Source organism: Netta rufina (assembly GCF_964035555.1).
Source record: "Netta rufina genome assembly, chromosome: 21".
Taxonomy (NCBI): domain Eukaryota; kingdom Metazoa; phylum Chordata; class Aves; order Anseriformes; family Anatidae; genus Netta; species Netta rufina.
This window is the reverse complement of record NC_140145.1, coordinates 8283097-8298245: the sequence shown is the minus strand read 5'-3', so window position 1 is coordinate 8298245 and position 15149 is coordinate 8283097. Positions and strand designations below refer to the sequence as shown.

Genomic DNA, 15149 nt, shown 5'->3' with positions numbered 1-15149 from the left:
GAGAAATCTGCCAGCCACCTTGCTTTGGAAATAGCTCTTTGTGGCTGATGTAGACAATATATAAAGCATCTGTTCTTTGTCTTAGCCCTTTTGCTTGTCACATTGTAAAGGCTCCTTTAGCCAGCTACAGAGGCAATGGAAAGTATGCTCAGTTGCACGTCAGGTCATGAAGAGATGAAGAGAGAAGGAATCAGCCAGACAGATACATACACCTCCTCATACTGGCTGCAGCCTCAGAGCATGCTTTGAAAAAACAGGGAAAGGAACAACGATAAAACATGCACAGCATTTGAGTGACAAGAAAAAACTGCTTGAAACCTTACCCCTGAGGAAAACAGCCTTATGGGGAGTTAGGAACCATACAAACTGGGCATGGAGCTTGTTTTAAGAAAATTACACAGATAAGCAGTGAGATGGATCACTGTGCAGTGGGAGATGTTTGAAGCTTGGTAGAGAGGCCACAGGAAGCAATGACCTGGCAAAGTGTGACTGAAAAGTAGTTTGGAAGCAATACAGTCTTGCATTCATCTCCCAACCATACCAGGCAACTTAGACCAAATCACACAGGAGGATTTGAGCATCCATAACCCTGCAGGGAAGGTAATGAGAGCTGCTGGTGTCTTTTCTCCGTGGCATAGCTTGGTTTTCAGTGCCTTTATGGCTCATACATAGAGGAGAGAGGAGAGAAACTGCAGGTATTCATTCACATAGGTTTGATAATAATTTTTTTTTTTTTTTTTTTTTAATGAGAATGTTGCAAAGCCTCCCAGTTAGCATAGGGATGGATTGAAGACAGGTTCCATGTAGGTGAGTAGGTAAATACCAGAAGCAGAAGGGAAAGGACACTTCACCATTTGATAGTTTCTTGTGTAATGGACTGAAGAGTTTCTTGACAAAACATTATGATCTCTTAGGAGTGGATCCCAGAATCTTGTTGGGCCATCAGATCCACGAAGTTGCTTGTCATTCCTTCCTCTTCCAAGGAACAGCAGACGTCCCGCAGAGTAAACCCCAGACAGCCTACCTGTTTGTTACGTGACCAAAATGGGAAGTGGCTTAGATGGTGAAACCAAAGAAAAGCCTTGTGCATTGACTGAGGATACAAAAAACCTAGGAGGTTACTGATGTTGATCTCAACAGTACTGACTTACCTCAGCTTTATAGGAGGACCCCACTGCAGAAAGGGAACTCCTCAAAAATCTTTTTTTCCATGAACACAAATAACTGTACAACAGTCTGGGCATTGCTAAACCTTCTGATCAATTTGATGTAGTTGTTTGTTGCATCTGCCTGTCCCTGTCTACTGTTCATCTTCCTTCATGTGTGAGCTTCAGAGGGCTGGGACTGGTGTTCTGTGCGTGGCTGTGAAACACAAGGACTAGCAAGGGCCTGTTTCACAGTAAGCACTCAAATTATAGGATTTTTTTATTATTTTTTTGATGCAGATCAAAATATTAGTAAGCTTAAGAAAGTGATTTAAAAAGAAGCAGGTCCAAGGAAAATTTGAAGAAGCAGGTGATCTTGAAAGCAAGCTGTCACAGCCCACAGCTACCAAAGCCACTGCTGACAAACCCAATTTCTCTTTTGTTGTATTAAGACTCCAAGCACAGATGGCATATCTGATTCTGCATTTCTTGAGAATCTCAAAGCGTCCCTACTACAGCAAAGCACCATGCACAGCAATAGATTACCATGTCAGATGATCCTTTTGTGCAATATGAGCACCTTGCCAAATCTTGGGAACACTTAGGACAAAGCCATAGATGGAAAAAGCAGCTGAAGGTTTTACAAAGCAAGAAGACAGCAGAAGCTGGAGTGAGAAATGTTCGTTACAATTCAGATACCCAACAGAGGGAAGCTGCAGAGGGAATTGCCCAGCACAGGGGAAGTATCTGTTTGAAGTGACAGGGAATAAATTGTAAAAGCAATGCTTTTGCTGCCAGTCATGTAGGTGTAAGTAAGCAACAGGATTAAAATGGTTGTCTCCAAGAGAGAAACCTCCCAGGTTCGTTTGCTCAGAGAAGAAATGAGAGACAGGAGATCTCGACTTGCTTAGTTTATCTTACTGAAGGAAAGGTGCTGCCAGCATTTGTAGTCTGCAGCGTTTTCAGGTTTGTCACTACCCATTCCTTCTACGAAGCATGCATCCAATGCAACATAGTCTGTTACAGTTTCAGATGTGGCATGAGGCAGGGAAAACAAGAGTTAATTTGCATGGCAGCGAGGTCATCACAATACTGGGTGAAATATAACAAGGAATTTGGTAACGCCTAACAGTCCACACTGATCACATCTTCTATTTCTTTTTGGAAGAGGCTGAGGCTCTGAGAATACATTCAAGGATGAACACTTTCAATTAAGTAAACTTGCAATACTGATAGTTTACAGAAATACTACATTATTTTTAAATATAGGTTGGAAGTGAGACAGTTTCATTTTTTTTTACTCCTCTTCAGAGTTTAAGATGTTTCCCACCATGAAGTGATAGGAAACAATTAAGTTCTGGTAGCCATTTACAGCAAGGTAAGAAACCCACTAAGACTGACAGGAAATGTTAACCACATGAAGCATTTTGGCCCCCCTCTCTCTCAGAAGTGATGTGCAGAATTCTACTGCTGTTTTCTGCAAAGACAAAGCAATCTCTTAAGGGCACGTTTCAGAAATTCACGTTATGAGGTTACAGTTCCAGAAGATTCACATCACTTCTGTGTTTTTAAGTGATGTGCACATCATGCAAATGCTTTCATTACCATACCATAAAACAGGAACTCAGATGTGGTCTAAACACCCAGCTCTGCGGACACTAAGACAAAGACTTTTAGTAGGTATTAAGACAAAGATTTAGTGTGGCTCTTGATGACTGAAGCTAGAGTATTTGTCCACTCACATCTCACACCAGTAGTGTTTTGCACAGAAACCAGCTACATCGTTGGTAACTCTTTATGCCTCTAAAATACTTTTTATTCCAAAGCACTTCAGTGCAGTCTCTTGTGACAAAAGAAAAAATCAACCTGTTCTTAGGCAGGTCAACTCCATCCTTCACTTGTTTATGGCAAACAGCATTATTTCTATGCAGCTGACAAAGCACTGCCCTCCCAAAGGCCACTCCCCGCTGCCACTATGATCTTGCTCTTGCACCTTTAAACATAGTAATAAGAAAGTGTCAGGCAGAGAAGGTTGAGATAAAATGGCTTCTTCAGAGGAAATTCATAATTAAAGTGCTTGAAAACACTTAAAGCCACAGGCTGAACCACAGTCTTCGGTGAAATGCACTTTAATACTGGCAATGCCTTCAATTCTTCAAGCTGCTATAGGAAGACTACTCCTTTGAAGACGCTAAAGATTTCTGGTTTGTCCCTCTAGAGGCATCATCTCAGTTGCTGATAGCTGGGGCTGCAGTAGTGACTGCTCCTCTGAAACAGCTGATCTCAGTTGTTTCTGTGTCACCTGTTTCCTTGATCTTGTCTCTATAGCAGGAGACATAAAAACAGCAGCCCTTTGTCAGCAGGAAGCTGGCAAAGGGATCCAGTTTTTAGAAGAGCGCGGGTTTAGGGAAAATCCAACATATACCAGATAAATTACTTTAAGCGCTGTAACCTCCCCATTCCTAGAATACCAGCATCAAGGAAGAACTTTTGCTGAAAGAGCAGGAGGCTGTGTTTAACTCCAGTAGAGATTCTGACCAAGTTCCACCACCTAGTAAAATATTTCTAGTGAAATTAACAACTGTCCACAGAGAGCTGCTTCCCAGGTATAAGGAGGGAAGCAAACACAATGATCTAAGGCAGAATTTGTCAAAGTTGCCAGTGTTAGTTCCCTGACTTATGTTGTAAAAGCTTTGATTTTTAACACTTGTGGTATGAGCGGACCTATATTTTACCTTTCTTACAAAAAGCAACATGCATTTTGGCTGCTGATCTGAGTCAAAGGGAAGAAAAGCTCTTGCTGGCCTGCCTAAAATGTATTACTGAAGACATAACATGCAAAGAATAGCCACTGAGCAAGAAGCCAAAAGGATACTGAAGAACTTTCTTAATGATTTGATTTACCTTCTGGATTTATTTCTGAGTCACTGGTGTTTCCAGGGTCCTCCTTAAGAACTCCCACCTCCTTTGCCCAATTTGTCCATTTAATTTCCTCTACTCTGGAGAAACAAAATGCAACAGACACTGATGCATGGAACACAGCATTTCATCCCAGATCTCATTGTCCTGCAGCATCCCAACCCAGCTTCTTCCTGCCAACACAATCCTAGTGTAGCAATGGCACCCATGGAGCTTTTCCTTGAGTAAAGATCTTCTGTAGTCTAAGCTCTGGGAGGTCGGTATCTATCTCCCTGCACGTGGTATGCTGGTCTATGTAATTTGCTTGTTTTAAGGTACTCCAGTTCCTCCCAGGGAATATACTTAATACAAAGGAGCATCTTAAATTCCACTTTCTATACTCGTTTCACAGCACATAATGCCCTCAAGTTACAGAAGTGGTGCTAGCACTTGTTTTGCTGGGTGGAAAAAAAGTTCATCTGCACTTCCAGCCCCCGTGCGAGGGGAGGAGTGCTGCCCCCTCGTGTTGCTCTCATGTTGCATGCTCCTGAGCTAAGGGGCTACCAGCCTCCAGACCTCCCACCACAGCTTTACTAGCAGCAGAGAAGAAAGCTTCGTTGCAGACAGCCTGCCACCAGAACCACCTGCACAGATGCAGGTTAGGCAGCACACGTCGTGGTGACTTGCCTTTGAACTTCCAGCACTGCAATCACCAGCCAATTTCCATGCACCCAGGAACATGTGATTGGGTCCCTCTGCCAAGTCACCCCTGACATTCACTGGGGTGGTTCAGGGGAATCCATTACTAGGATGGAGTTCAAGGGGTACTGGTACATCTGGCTTACCTGAAGCACCACCTCTCATCTTTCTTATTGAGGCCCACTGACATAAAGCAGCCAGATCTCCTCTTCCCACCTTGGCGCCACAACCAGGCCTTCTCTATTTCCAGAATAGCAATAGCCCTCTGAAAGAAGAAACCCATGTCAGGGAGAAAACAGGGCATACAGAGCCCAGAGCCTCATTTTGATTAAACCTTCCTGAATCAGCAAGTACTTTGACTTGGAAAATCGCTTTGGAGCTCAATCCCAAAGTGTTCCTTAGCTTAACATTATCAGACCAAAAAAAAAAAAAAAAAAAAAAACAATTCTCTCATGTTAATTATGCATGTGGATCTGAACAGGCTAGTAGTCAAGCAAAGAGCATAAGCTTTAAATACACCTAAAAATGATGTTAGGGTTTATCCTTTGAGTGTAAATTTATATAAAAAAGAGAATTTTACAACTGAGGTTCAGGACTGTCATCTGTCATCTCTGATTTTATGAGACTCGAGTAGGAGTTGGGACCATGACATAACTGCTGAGCAGCACTGTCTCTCACCTGCAGCTTCCAGACGCTTTTGCTATCACCAGAAATGTCAGTGACAGTCTCACTCATGAGCGCAATCAGCATGTTGAGCAAAAGAACATAAGTGAGGATCACGAAAAGCAGCAGCAGAAGCATGACGAAGTATCTGAATCTGGCATGTTCCTGGAAATCCAGGTCACCCATCCCAATGGTGATCTTGAAGAGCTCCAGGGAGACGCTGAGCAGCCCCCCGTACATAGCATGGCTTCCAGCATTCTCCATCTGAGCAACAGACTTGTTCTGAGACAGTGCAGGAGCATCCCCCATCAGGGTAACCAGAGCTATGAGAAAAATAGAAAAAAGAAAGAATCCTCCTTAGAAAAACATTACTTCTTGCAGCCCAGCCTATAACATGATGTTGATTTAAGTTGCTACCTGCAGCAAAGCCAAAGAGGAAGATCATATAAACCAAGAGGAAACGCAGCAGATCTCTCAGGATAGTCTGAAATAAATCAGAAGGAAACGCCATTCTTTATCTCACATGAAATCACCAAGAGTATCTCCTGTTCTCACAAGTCATAAAACAAACCCCTGTAACAATGCCAACACAAAAAGCAAGCAGAAAATGCCTTTATCCAGTTTAAGAAACTACTAGTGCATGTTAAGGTACTTCCTCATGGAAGTTACAGTTTTGAGAACTTAACCTGAGAGCACTACAAGAACATATTTGTTTCTATATTTGTATGAATAGGCTCTTTGAAACTAATAAATAATTCTGTCATTTCCCCAGTATGGCCGTTTCCAAATCACTTCAACGCACATGGCTCTTTCTTTTCTATTTCCATTGGGTTTCACACAAGTGGTGATTAGAATCCTTCTCTGGCACCTCATTTCTACCTTGCCTTTCTAATCCCAGACTCCCATATGGATCTGAAAACACTTCTCAGCCCAAGCATAACAGTTCCAGGGAACTCATGCTGACTTTGACTGTTAGTTTTGAGTTGCTTTCTGACCAACAAGTGTCAGCTGCTCTAACTTGCTATAATTAAAGATAATCAAACTAATGGTTTCCACCATTACGCTTCCTTGAAGAAATCGATCTAATCTCCTTCTGCAACTTCTTTATTTCCAGGCTCAATACATCAATTCTATTATGGTTTTCATGGTCATAAGAGAATAAACATAATTGAAGGACTTCTATTAGTTCCCCACACCTAAAAGTTTTTCACACTAAGTTTCTTCCAAGTACTGACCTTCTGTATCATGACACTGTAAATCCCGGTGCGCTGAAAGCCCCGAGTGTAATACAGCATGTTCACCCATCCCAAAAGCAGGGAGAACACCATCACTGCCACGTAGTTTTCTGAGCTTGCACCGTACAGGACTGCTGACAACAGCAAGGAGAAAGCCTGGATGAAGCTGGAGAGAAATATGATGAGTGACAAACTGACTTACTTCAACAAAAAGGCCCACTTGCAGATCTGTTCTGTTATGCAGGGAAAAGCAAACACATTTTTCCAGGCTACGTGGAGTATATAAAGTCACAGCTAATCAGACTCATAGTTTATATAAGCAAATCCTGTTATAACCAAACCCATACGCTGTTGCAGTTTTGTTATGAACTGGTTAATCTCACTGTGTGGAAACTCTTAACTGTTTGCTATAACAAATGCAACTAATATGAAATGCAAAAGCATTTTCACGTATGAATACATGCACATATACATGCAAACACATGCGTCTGAACATTTCTCTTCAGGAAAATGAGAAATTATCCCCGTTTGACAAAATCTGAGCCACAGAGGCTGTGTGATTAAAAACTTGAGTTCTTTTTCAGCAAGTAATTTTTTTTAACTGTCAAATAATTGAAGACCTGGCCTTTACTATGTTCTGACCAAATCCAAAGACAAACCCTATCCAGCAAAGTCCATTACAACAAAGGGTTACAACAAGATGCAGCAGGTAGGAAAAACAAGCAGGGTAGGGATGGAAAGAGGAGACAGTGGCAGAGAATCAATCTTTCCTGCTCACCATCTCTCTAGTAATGTTAGGGCAACTTAGCTGCACACAGCAGAGAACCAATTTCACCCGTGCTTTCATTGCACTAAAAACCTCAAGAGACATACATCAAGATCTCAATACAGCTGTCAGAACACATAGTCTTCAGGGACTGGCGTCTCCTCCGCAGGTACAGACTCTAAGAGAGAAAAATCAATGGTAGCCATTCATTAGAACAACAGAGCACGTTCGAGGCTGATTGCTGCCTGGCATAGCCTATTGCACAGGAGAGAGGTTTGCTCCATAAGCTTCTCCTCAAGCTTTCATTTTCAAGATCCCAAATTTCAGCTAGTCACTCTTCCAAGATGAAAACAAGGCCATAATTTATCAAAGATCAAGAACAAACAACTCAGCTCTATAGCTTTATCAAAAGCATTAATAGCACTAAATGCTAAGCATGCATTTTAGTATCATAAATCACAAAACCCCCTCCTAATTATTTACTGTTGTGAGCCTATTCTTCCTCTTCTGCAGGAACCTGGCTTATGCCACCCTGTCATTGCCAGATCACACTGATACTGTGTCTCAGAGCAGGATTCTCTCCTGCCACCCACTCACACGTCCTAATGTCAGGAGAACCAAATCTGTTGCCTTTATGTCAGTAATGTTTTGTTTTGTGTTTCCTTTCATGCAGTGCAACTAGATGAGAGATGCCAATACCTGAGCAAAAATTAGATAAATGCCTCCTAGCAAGATAATGATCAGTCCAGAGACCCACAGGAAGCCTCCGGCTGTGAACTCCACTGGAAATGAAGGCTGCAAGAAAAGAAAAGAAAAAAATAATACTGAAGACGGACAGCAGTAGTGGTGATAACCACCCCAAGCCTTTTAAAACACATCTCCATCCATTCAGGCCTTGCTAGATAAAAGAACACCGGGCTTACCTTTACCCGTAAGGGCTGATAGTAGGCAATGGCTGTAAATATGATCATGAATGACAAGTATGAGATAAAACTGAAGTAGAATCTCTTGGAAGCAAATGTTTCCCACTTTTGCTGAAGCAATTTGTTCAGTGGCTCCAAAACCACCATCTTGTACCGATTCTATGAAGAAAAAAAAAATCAAACCAGAAAAACACCACCAACAACAATAAATATATCTATGTGTCAACAGGAATGCAAATTCACCAGAGGATTGTCTTTTTCAGAGTTAGAGTTCAGTGGCTGCAATTATGGAATCTCTAAGAGTTTATTCAATCAGGCCTTTCAGTATGAAAAAAATTAACCATCCCATAGGAATTTAATTCTGCTTGGCTTCACCATGGTATTTGAACAAACCTCAGCTTAGGACAACCAAAGGATCAAAAACACCTCTCATTTTATAGATTATCCAAGTCATTCTAAGCAAATTACAAATAGTAATGTATGCAAATACTTCACCATGCATTTATTTTCCAGAGAAACAATCGTATAAAAGATCGCATTAACTTGAAATTTGCATGATTAAAAAACAACAATATAAAAAGGTAGGAAAAAACATTGCTGTCTTCAACTTTTAGTAAAAAGCACTCACTGGCGTGTCACTGCTGTATGCCAGAATCTCCAGCACAGAGTTTTCCTCAAAGCTGTCTAGAGAGGACAAGTCATAGAGGGAGACGTGGATGGGCCCATATGTCCATTCGGTGAACTTGCGTGACAGGTGCCTGTACACTGGGTCTTTGATCTCTCGTTGGATGATGTGTTTGAAGATCTGAAGAGAAACCAGACTCATACCAGAAAAACGTGTATTTGAGGAAGATACAGACTGACCCAAGCATACACAAATCACCTTCAAACAATGTCTTGCCTTCTGCATTGCATACTTTGTTGTATTCAAACACCAGACTGGCTAAAAGCAGGCAACATAACTACATGTTGTATCAGCTCTTCCAGGAGCAGAACCAATTTCAGACCAGACCGGCTACCTTGACTGGGACACAGCAGCAGCAGCCAGCTGGGGCTCAGCAGGACACTGACTGGGGCAGACAGGATGAGGCCTCTTTTGTGTCTCCTGTGGCACTGCCACTATCAGCAGCTTTACTACAGGTTGGGTACAAGATACTTCTACATCAACCCCACTGCTAGGCTGAGGATGTATGCTGCAGTCACCCTTGTTTCTCAGCAATCCCAGGAATTCCCTTTACTCATCTTTACCTCCACTTTGCCTGTCTTGGCAGCAAGCTGTAGAGGATTTAATCCGTCATAATTCACTATCTCTTCCAGTTTCCATGTTGGGTCAAGCTTCACACCTGCCTTCAAGATCTCAACGTATACTGTGCTCACAAACTTGGTGTTCTCCTCAGTGTCATCTGCAATCATCACCAGGGCATGCAGGACTGTATTGCCCTGTGTGTCTTGCTCCTGGATCCTGGCTTTTTGGTGAGGGTTGTTTAGAAGATATTCCACCACCTCAAGCTGGTTGGTACAAGCAGCCAAGGAGAGGGGAAGTTCACCTGAAGAGATTAGGACAGTAGTTAGAGGGGAAGCAGGAATGACAAAAAAACAAATTTTAAGCAATAAAAAAGCAATTCTGGGAAAATATAGCCTGCAGTTTTACCACTGGACCACAGAACAAATTATTTTCCAGTGTCTCTAGATTCAGTAAGGATTCTACAGTAAACAGTTACTCCTTATTTTTGGGAGCATTTTTCTAGACACTTAATTTGACTGCACTAACCTTACATTTGTCTCTGCGTGAAGCCCCTTGGATGGGGTTAAATACATAAAACCAAAAATGATGTCAAGTGCTCATTGGACACCTTGGTCTGTGAAGTCCAGCCATTCAAATAAGAGAAGAGCTCCTTGATTACAGGACAGTGAAGATGGTAATTCAAACCCAGCTAGAACTAGTGTCATTGAATAAGGCATTAAAAAAACAAAGGAATGTGTTCCACACTGACTCACCAAAATAAAAGCAAACTCCCTCTTTCTTCTTCCTGAAGAATTCGCCATGGGCTCTGGCATGGACGTCAGCTCCATTCTCTACCAGAAGTTTCACTAAGTCCAGGCTCCTTTTCTCTATTGCAATATGGAGTGCTGTCTGGCCTACGGAAACAAGCAAAACCTGTAACTCATTGCCAATACCCAAGGGAACAGGCAAAGGACTCTTCAGTAAAACACTGTTTCCACAGCTGCTTTATGTTCTGCACAGCAATCCTACAGTCTTAGTGCTGGGCAGGGGGTGGGTGACTACTGATAACTTTCAACAACTTTATTGGAAAAGCACACTGCGAACAATGAGCTAGAAAACAAGCCCCAAGACTATCAGGAATTCAGTGCAAAACCAGACAATTCCCCCTGTCTGGTACTAAAATTCCAAAGAGCTAGGAGAGGAGGATAAAGACAACCATACATGTACATGACTACGTTGCATATCTGCTATTAAAAGGATAACCTAGCAAGCAGAACTCATTCGTTAACAGCTATACAGTATTCCTTTTTCACTTTTAGAAATGCATTCTAAGCTTTCCTATTTCTTAAGCAAATTCTCTCATATTTGTGGGTTCATTAAACAAGTATCATTTTTGTTTTATAGACTAAAAACAAACTTGTAGAAATGAAGTGTATAATTCAAGGCTGAAAAGGACAGTAACAGAACCAGAAATCAGATCTAAAAAAGGGTGAGCAGGCTGTTACCGTAATTGCACCAGAACTCTGGAATGGCAGTGCACATAAACACCAGTTCCCTTTCTTTTTGTTGTACCTGCACACCTCACCTGCCTGATGGGGAGACTCATCTGACACAGCATCAGCAAAACCTTACCTCTGTAGTAGCAGTCAGAGCATGCCACATTGACGAGTGGCCTGGGATTCTGTGTCTTTTGGTCTATTTCCAGCAACAGTGGGATTGTGTCATTTTTTCCATTTTTTAAATTCAGCAGGGCTTTCATTAAGCAGGTCTTCCCAGTCTTTGCATCTAGCAGGACAAAAAAGCAGTTTATGGATGTGCTTCACACACACCTATATTACCTGATTCAGCGTGCCCTGGACTTAACTGTCACTGCAGGAGCAAACACAATAGTTACTTTAAGGGCCTCAGTATTTTCAGTCTGCAGTACAGCTGTAGGAACTATTTAATTAATGGCATTCTCCAACCTCAGATGGACATTAAGGGAATAAAAGAATAGACAGAAAGCTGGAGAAAGTAAAAAGACAAGAGCAGATTGCCCTGCTTCCCACTTGTACATTAACAAGTGCTACCTCTGCTCACCCAGTTTATGAAGTACTGAGTAGGAATCTACCTGTGTATTCAGAATTGGTGAGAAATTTTGAGGTCCTCCTCAAATACTCAAGTAAGCCATTCAGTGCCTCGGGGCTGCCCCTGGAGACTGCGCTGAACAGCCTGTCTCTGTCAAAGCGATTGGGGTCCTTCTGGCTGCAGGAGAAATGCAAAGTGTTAATAAATTCTGGAGAGCATAATACAAGCAACAAGTTTTAGAGGGCTGGTATAAGAAAGGAGGGAGGCAAAAGGGTTTGACAGAAAAACAACTATTTTATTTTTGAGTTAAAGGAAAAATAGAGACAGTTATTTCCCACAATGCTTTTAAGTGATTGCTGTTTCCATCAGCTGGAGCTCGTCCCAGATCCAGTCTGATGTGCAACCCTGGAACATATCCAGAGCACAGAAAAAGAGGCTCAAGATAGCTACAGGATCAGAATCAGTCCCATCACAGGGTGTGAAGCTCTCTATAAGCTAGCTAGTTTATATCCCTCCTCAACAAGAACAGTTCAGTTGTATAGGGCTCCATGCTAAGTTGCTCTTACACTCAACTTAGCTTACTTGGTGCTATTTGGTTCAGATAAACCCCAAATACACAACACACACCATACACTTACCTTCCAGGTGCAGAGGGAAAAGGCTAATATGTTCCCTTCTACCTTTTACTACCTCCCACAAGACGCCCATAATATTCCTGAATTGGCATTTTTACTTTCAACTTTGGTAAAGCTTATTGGCAAGGGACAGGATGTATTATATCAGCACAGGTCAGTACAGATCAACAGGGATCCCACCCTTGTGAAATAACCAACAGTCACTCACTTGCTGACAAGTCCAGGCCGATAGTTCAGATTAATCATGACTTTAGGAGGGAAGTCACTGCTTTCCTTCTGATAAGGTGTCTCCAGGGGCTGTGGCTCTCCTTTCTTTCCATGTAGCCCTGATCTTTCTTCCTTTTTACTTGATGTAGGTTTATCTTCAGGGATACTGTCATCTGTTTCTAGCAATCCCATCAGTCTGTTCCGCTGACCCGGGCCTGGCTGCCCATTTGTGAAGTTATCCATTTCTAGCAGAGATGGTCTTGCAGATCACCAGACGTTCCCCACAGGGAGACTAAACCTGTAAGGGAGTGGGAGAATTTACACAATTTGTTCACAAACATAGAATGTGTACTGTGTGGCACAGACATACAGAAAACCATGTTTCCACATCCAGTGTTCCTACAATTGACTACGTGTCTCTTGAGAGAGATATTCAGTAAAACTCTGCACAATTGGGAGTATTTGAGTAAAGGATCAAGGTCTTAAACGGGGTACCCCTGAAGTAGCAGTCCAAAAGCAGTACACGAAATACAGGCTATTCATCTGCAGAACATCTGAACCCCCTTTGTGAGATTACCTCACCTGTTGGCAACAGCACAGGTTCCTTACATAAAAGGCAAGGAGAGTGGATCTTTAGGAGACCATGATCGTTGTTCTTGTCTCAGTGCAGCCAATGCAGGCCAGTCACCAAATGGCTAAAAAGATAAGACTAACCATAGGCTTTCTTTGCAACAGAGTACTAAGTTTGTTCATGTTTTCTGCTGGTAATAAACTGCAGTATTTTGACAGGGGAAACATGCACAAATTATGTTCCTCTCATGTATTTTTACACTGCAACCTGGAGCAAAATGTGAGAGATCTTCGTGGTGTTGGCTATCCCTGTGAGTGTGGGTTTGAACTTTCAGCTCCACAGCACAGGAGTATACACACCACAGGTGCTGCATGGACATTTGGAGCCTAAACACAGCTCAGCACCCACTAGAGCAAAACTGGACCCAGATCTGCTGTACAGAGCACCTCAGTATTCATCAGAGCACCCAGCCAGCCCACTTGTCTCGTCTAATATGGCCTGAACTCCATTTTTACCCTTTTGAAACATCTCCTCATATTTATCTGGATACATCTCAGATCCACACCCAACTCAAGCTATCTGCAGTCAGGATATGACAGAATGTTCACACAGTTCATGAGGCAGCAAGGAAACATCCACAATTACCAACCTGAACCAGAGCTTAATAACTCCGTCTTATTCACATGTACTCCCTCCAAATGGTTAACAGATTTTCTCTGAAGAGAAATCTCCCTTGCTGGGACTACAGCCAGACTCCATAGCCTATACCAGCAAAGAGGTAAACGGACACAGCATAAGCATTCTGGCTTAGATTAGGATGCAGGGAAGCATAGTTAGCTTTAGGCAGAAAACAGCAACAAAACATCTTTATGCAGCTCACAGCAAGAAATCCAAGGGCTGATTCCATGACGAACCGTTATAAGTCAGCCATTCAGTTTAGTCTGTACTCTAATGACAAACATTCCTCTGTACACACAAGCATACACCCTACAATCCCGTTTCAGTCTTATTTTCTCCCCCAAAACACTTACTGGTACGTTCGTCAATCCTTCAGAGGGCTATTTGTACTTCCATAATAGTTTGCTTGTGGTTTTCTGTCTTCCTTTCCCCCAAATCATTTCTCAGCTGCAGTTTCCATTTCTCCACAGCGCTCAAGAGAGTTATTTATTGTCAGTCTTTTACAGACAGAATGTCTGGTTTAAAAGCAAGAGCAAGATGGTTCTTGAAAAAAAAAGACCCTGAAATATATACATCCACTTTGTGTTTTCCTAGGAAACAGACAGCTCACTCTGTCAGCTCAACTTTCACTTCTCTACTCAAGAGCTGAGTTGTTTCCTTCTGCGACTTTACCAAGCCATTTTGAGTAGTGCAGCACAAAAAAAGCCCTGCTGTCAAAAGCGGAAGAGCACAGCACTTACCCCAAGTTGCTGCAAGCTCCACCCAAGAACTGATCTGACGGGGGATCCCAACCGATCCTTCAGAGGTTAAATAATCTCTTCGTAGAAACCAAGTCAAGTAAGTGTTAATAAGCATGAAAGCAGACCCCAAATTATTTACATCCATGGGTGAGAGCCCTCTTCTTCTGCAGAGAAGACCATGCTCATATTAGCATTCTTTTGATGGTGCAGCATTGAACTTCTGGTTGGTGGTGGTCCATGAGAGAATCCAGGCTGCCTGTGAGAAGAAATAACCGCTGACTGTTATTATTTACTCAACTGTATAGCTTTTTGCAAAGTGAAGAAGGGCTTGCACAGGAAATGACTAGATAGATTTCTCAGTAAAAGAGAGAGCCAATGAGTGCGGTGCTCTTATATGGGAAAGCTGGCTGGCTATTGCAAATTCATAATGCTTAACCCCTGCCTGCACACACAGAGAGGCGACATCTTGTGGCTTTCAACAACAGCCCATTTAGATCTCAAGGCAGGAGGCTGACTGGACCCTGACAGCTCTAGAGGCTGTGGTTTAGCTGTGAGGTTTGTCACAAGACCCTCAGCCCCAGGGCAAGAATGCAAAGAAACATGTGAAGTCAACTGTTTCCGTGGGAAGTCAGTTCTCACACAGCTTCACACACCACAGTTACGAGGCAAAGAAAAACAATGGCAGACAAACTAGCCA

At 42.5% G+C, this 15149-nt stretch overlaps 1 protein-coding gene across 2 annotated transcripts; it reads right to left on the bottom strand.

Moving 5' to 3' along the window:
* Positions 1-2940: 2940 nt before the first annotated feature.
* LOC311217387 (transient receptor potential cation channel subfamily V member 2-like) lies at positions 2941-14371 on the bottom strand. 2 transcript variants are annotated; one of them, XM_084299403.1, is made up of 17 exons: positions 14066-14371; positions 13684-13796; positions 12465-12761; positions 11665-11798; positions 11187-11339; positions 10328-10468; positions 9578-9876; positions 8958-9134; positions 8330-8488; positions 8106-8201; positions 7514-7584; positions 6641-6806; positions 5823-5889; positions 5421-5728; positions 4889-5007; positions 4050-4144; positions 2941-3467 (listed from the first exon to the last, which is right to left on the bottom strand). In XM_084299403.1, the coding sequence occupies exons 3-17, from the start codon at positions 12704-12706 to the stop codon at positions 3337-3339; spliced, it is 2358 nt and encodes a 785-aa protein (XP_084155529.1). In that variant the 5' UTR covers positions 12707-12761; positions 13684-13796; positions 14066-14371; the 3' UTR covers positions 2941-3336. The 2 variants fall into 2 exon arrangements, with proteins under 2 accessions (XP_084155529.1, XP_084155530.1); XM_084299404.1 differs by having other exon boundaries at positions 3326-3512.
* Between the last annotated feature and the right edge of the window lie 778 nt (positions 14372-15149).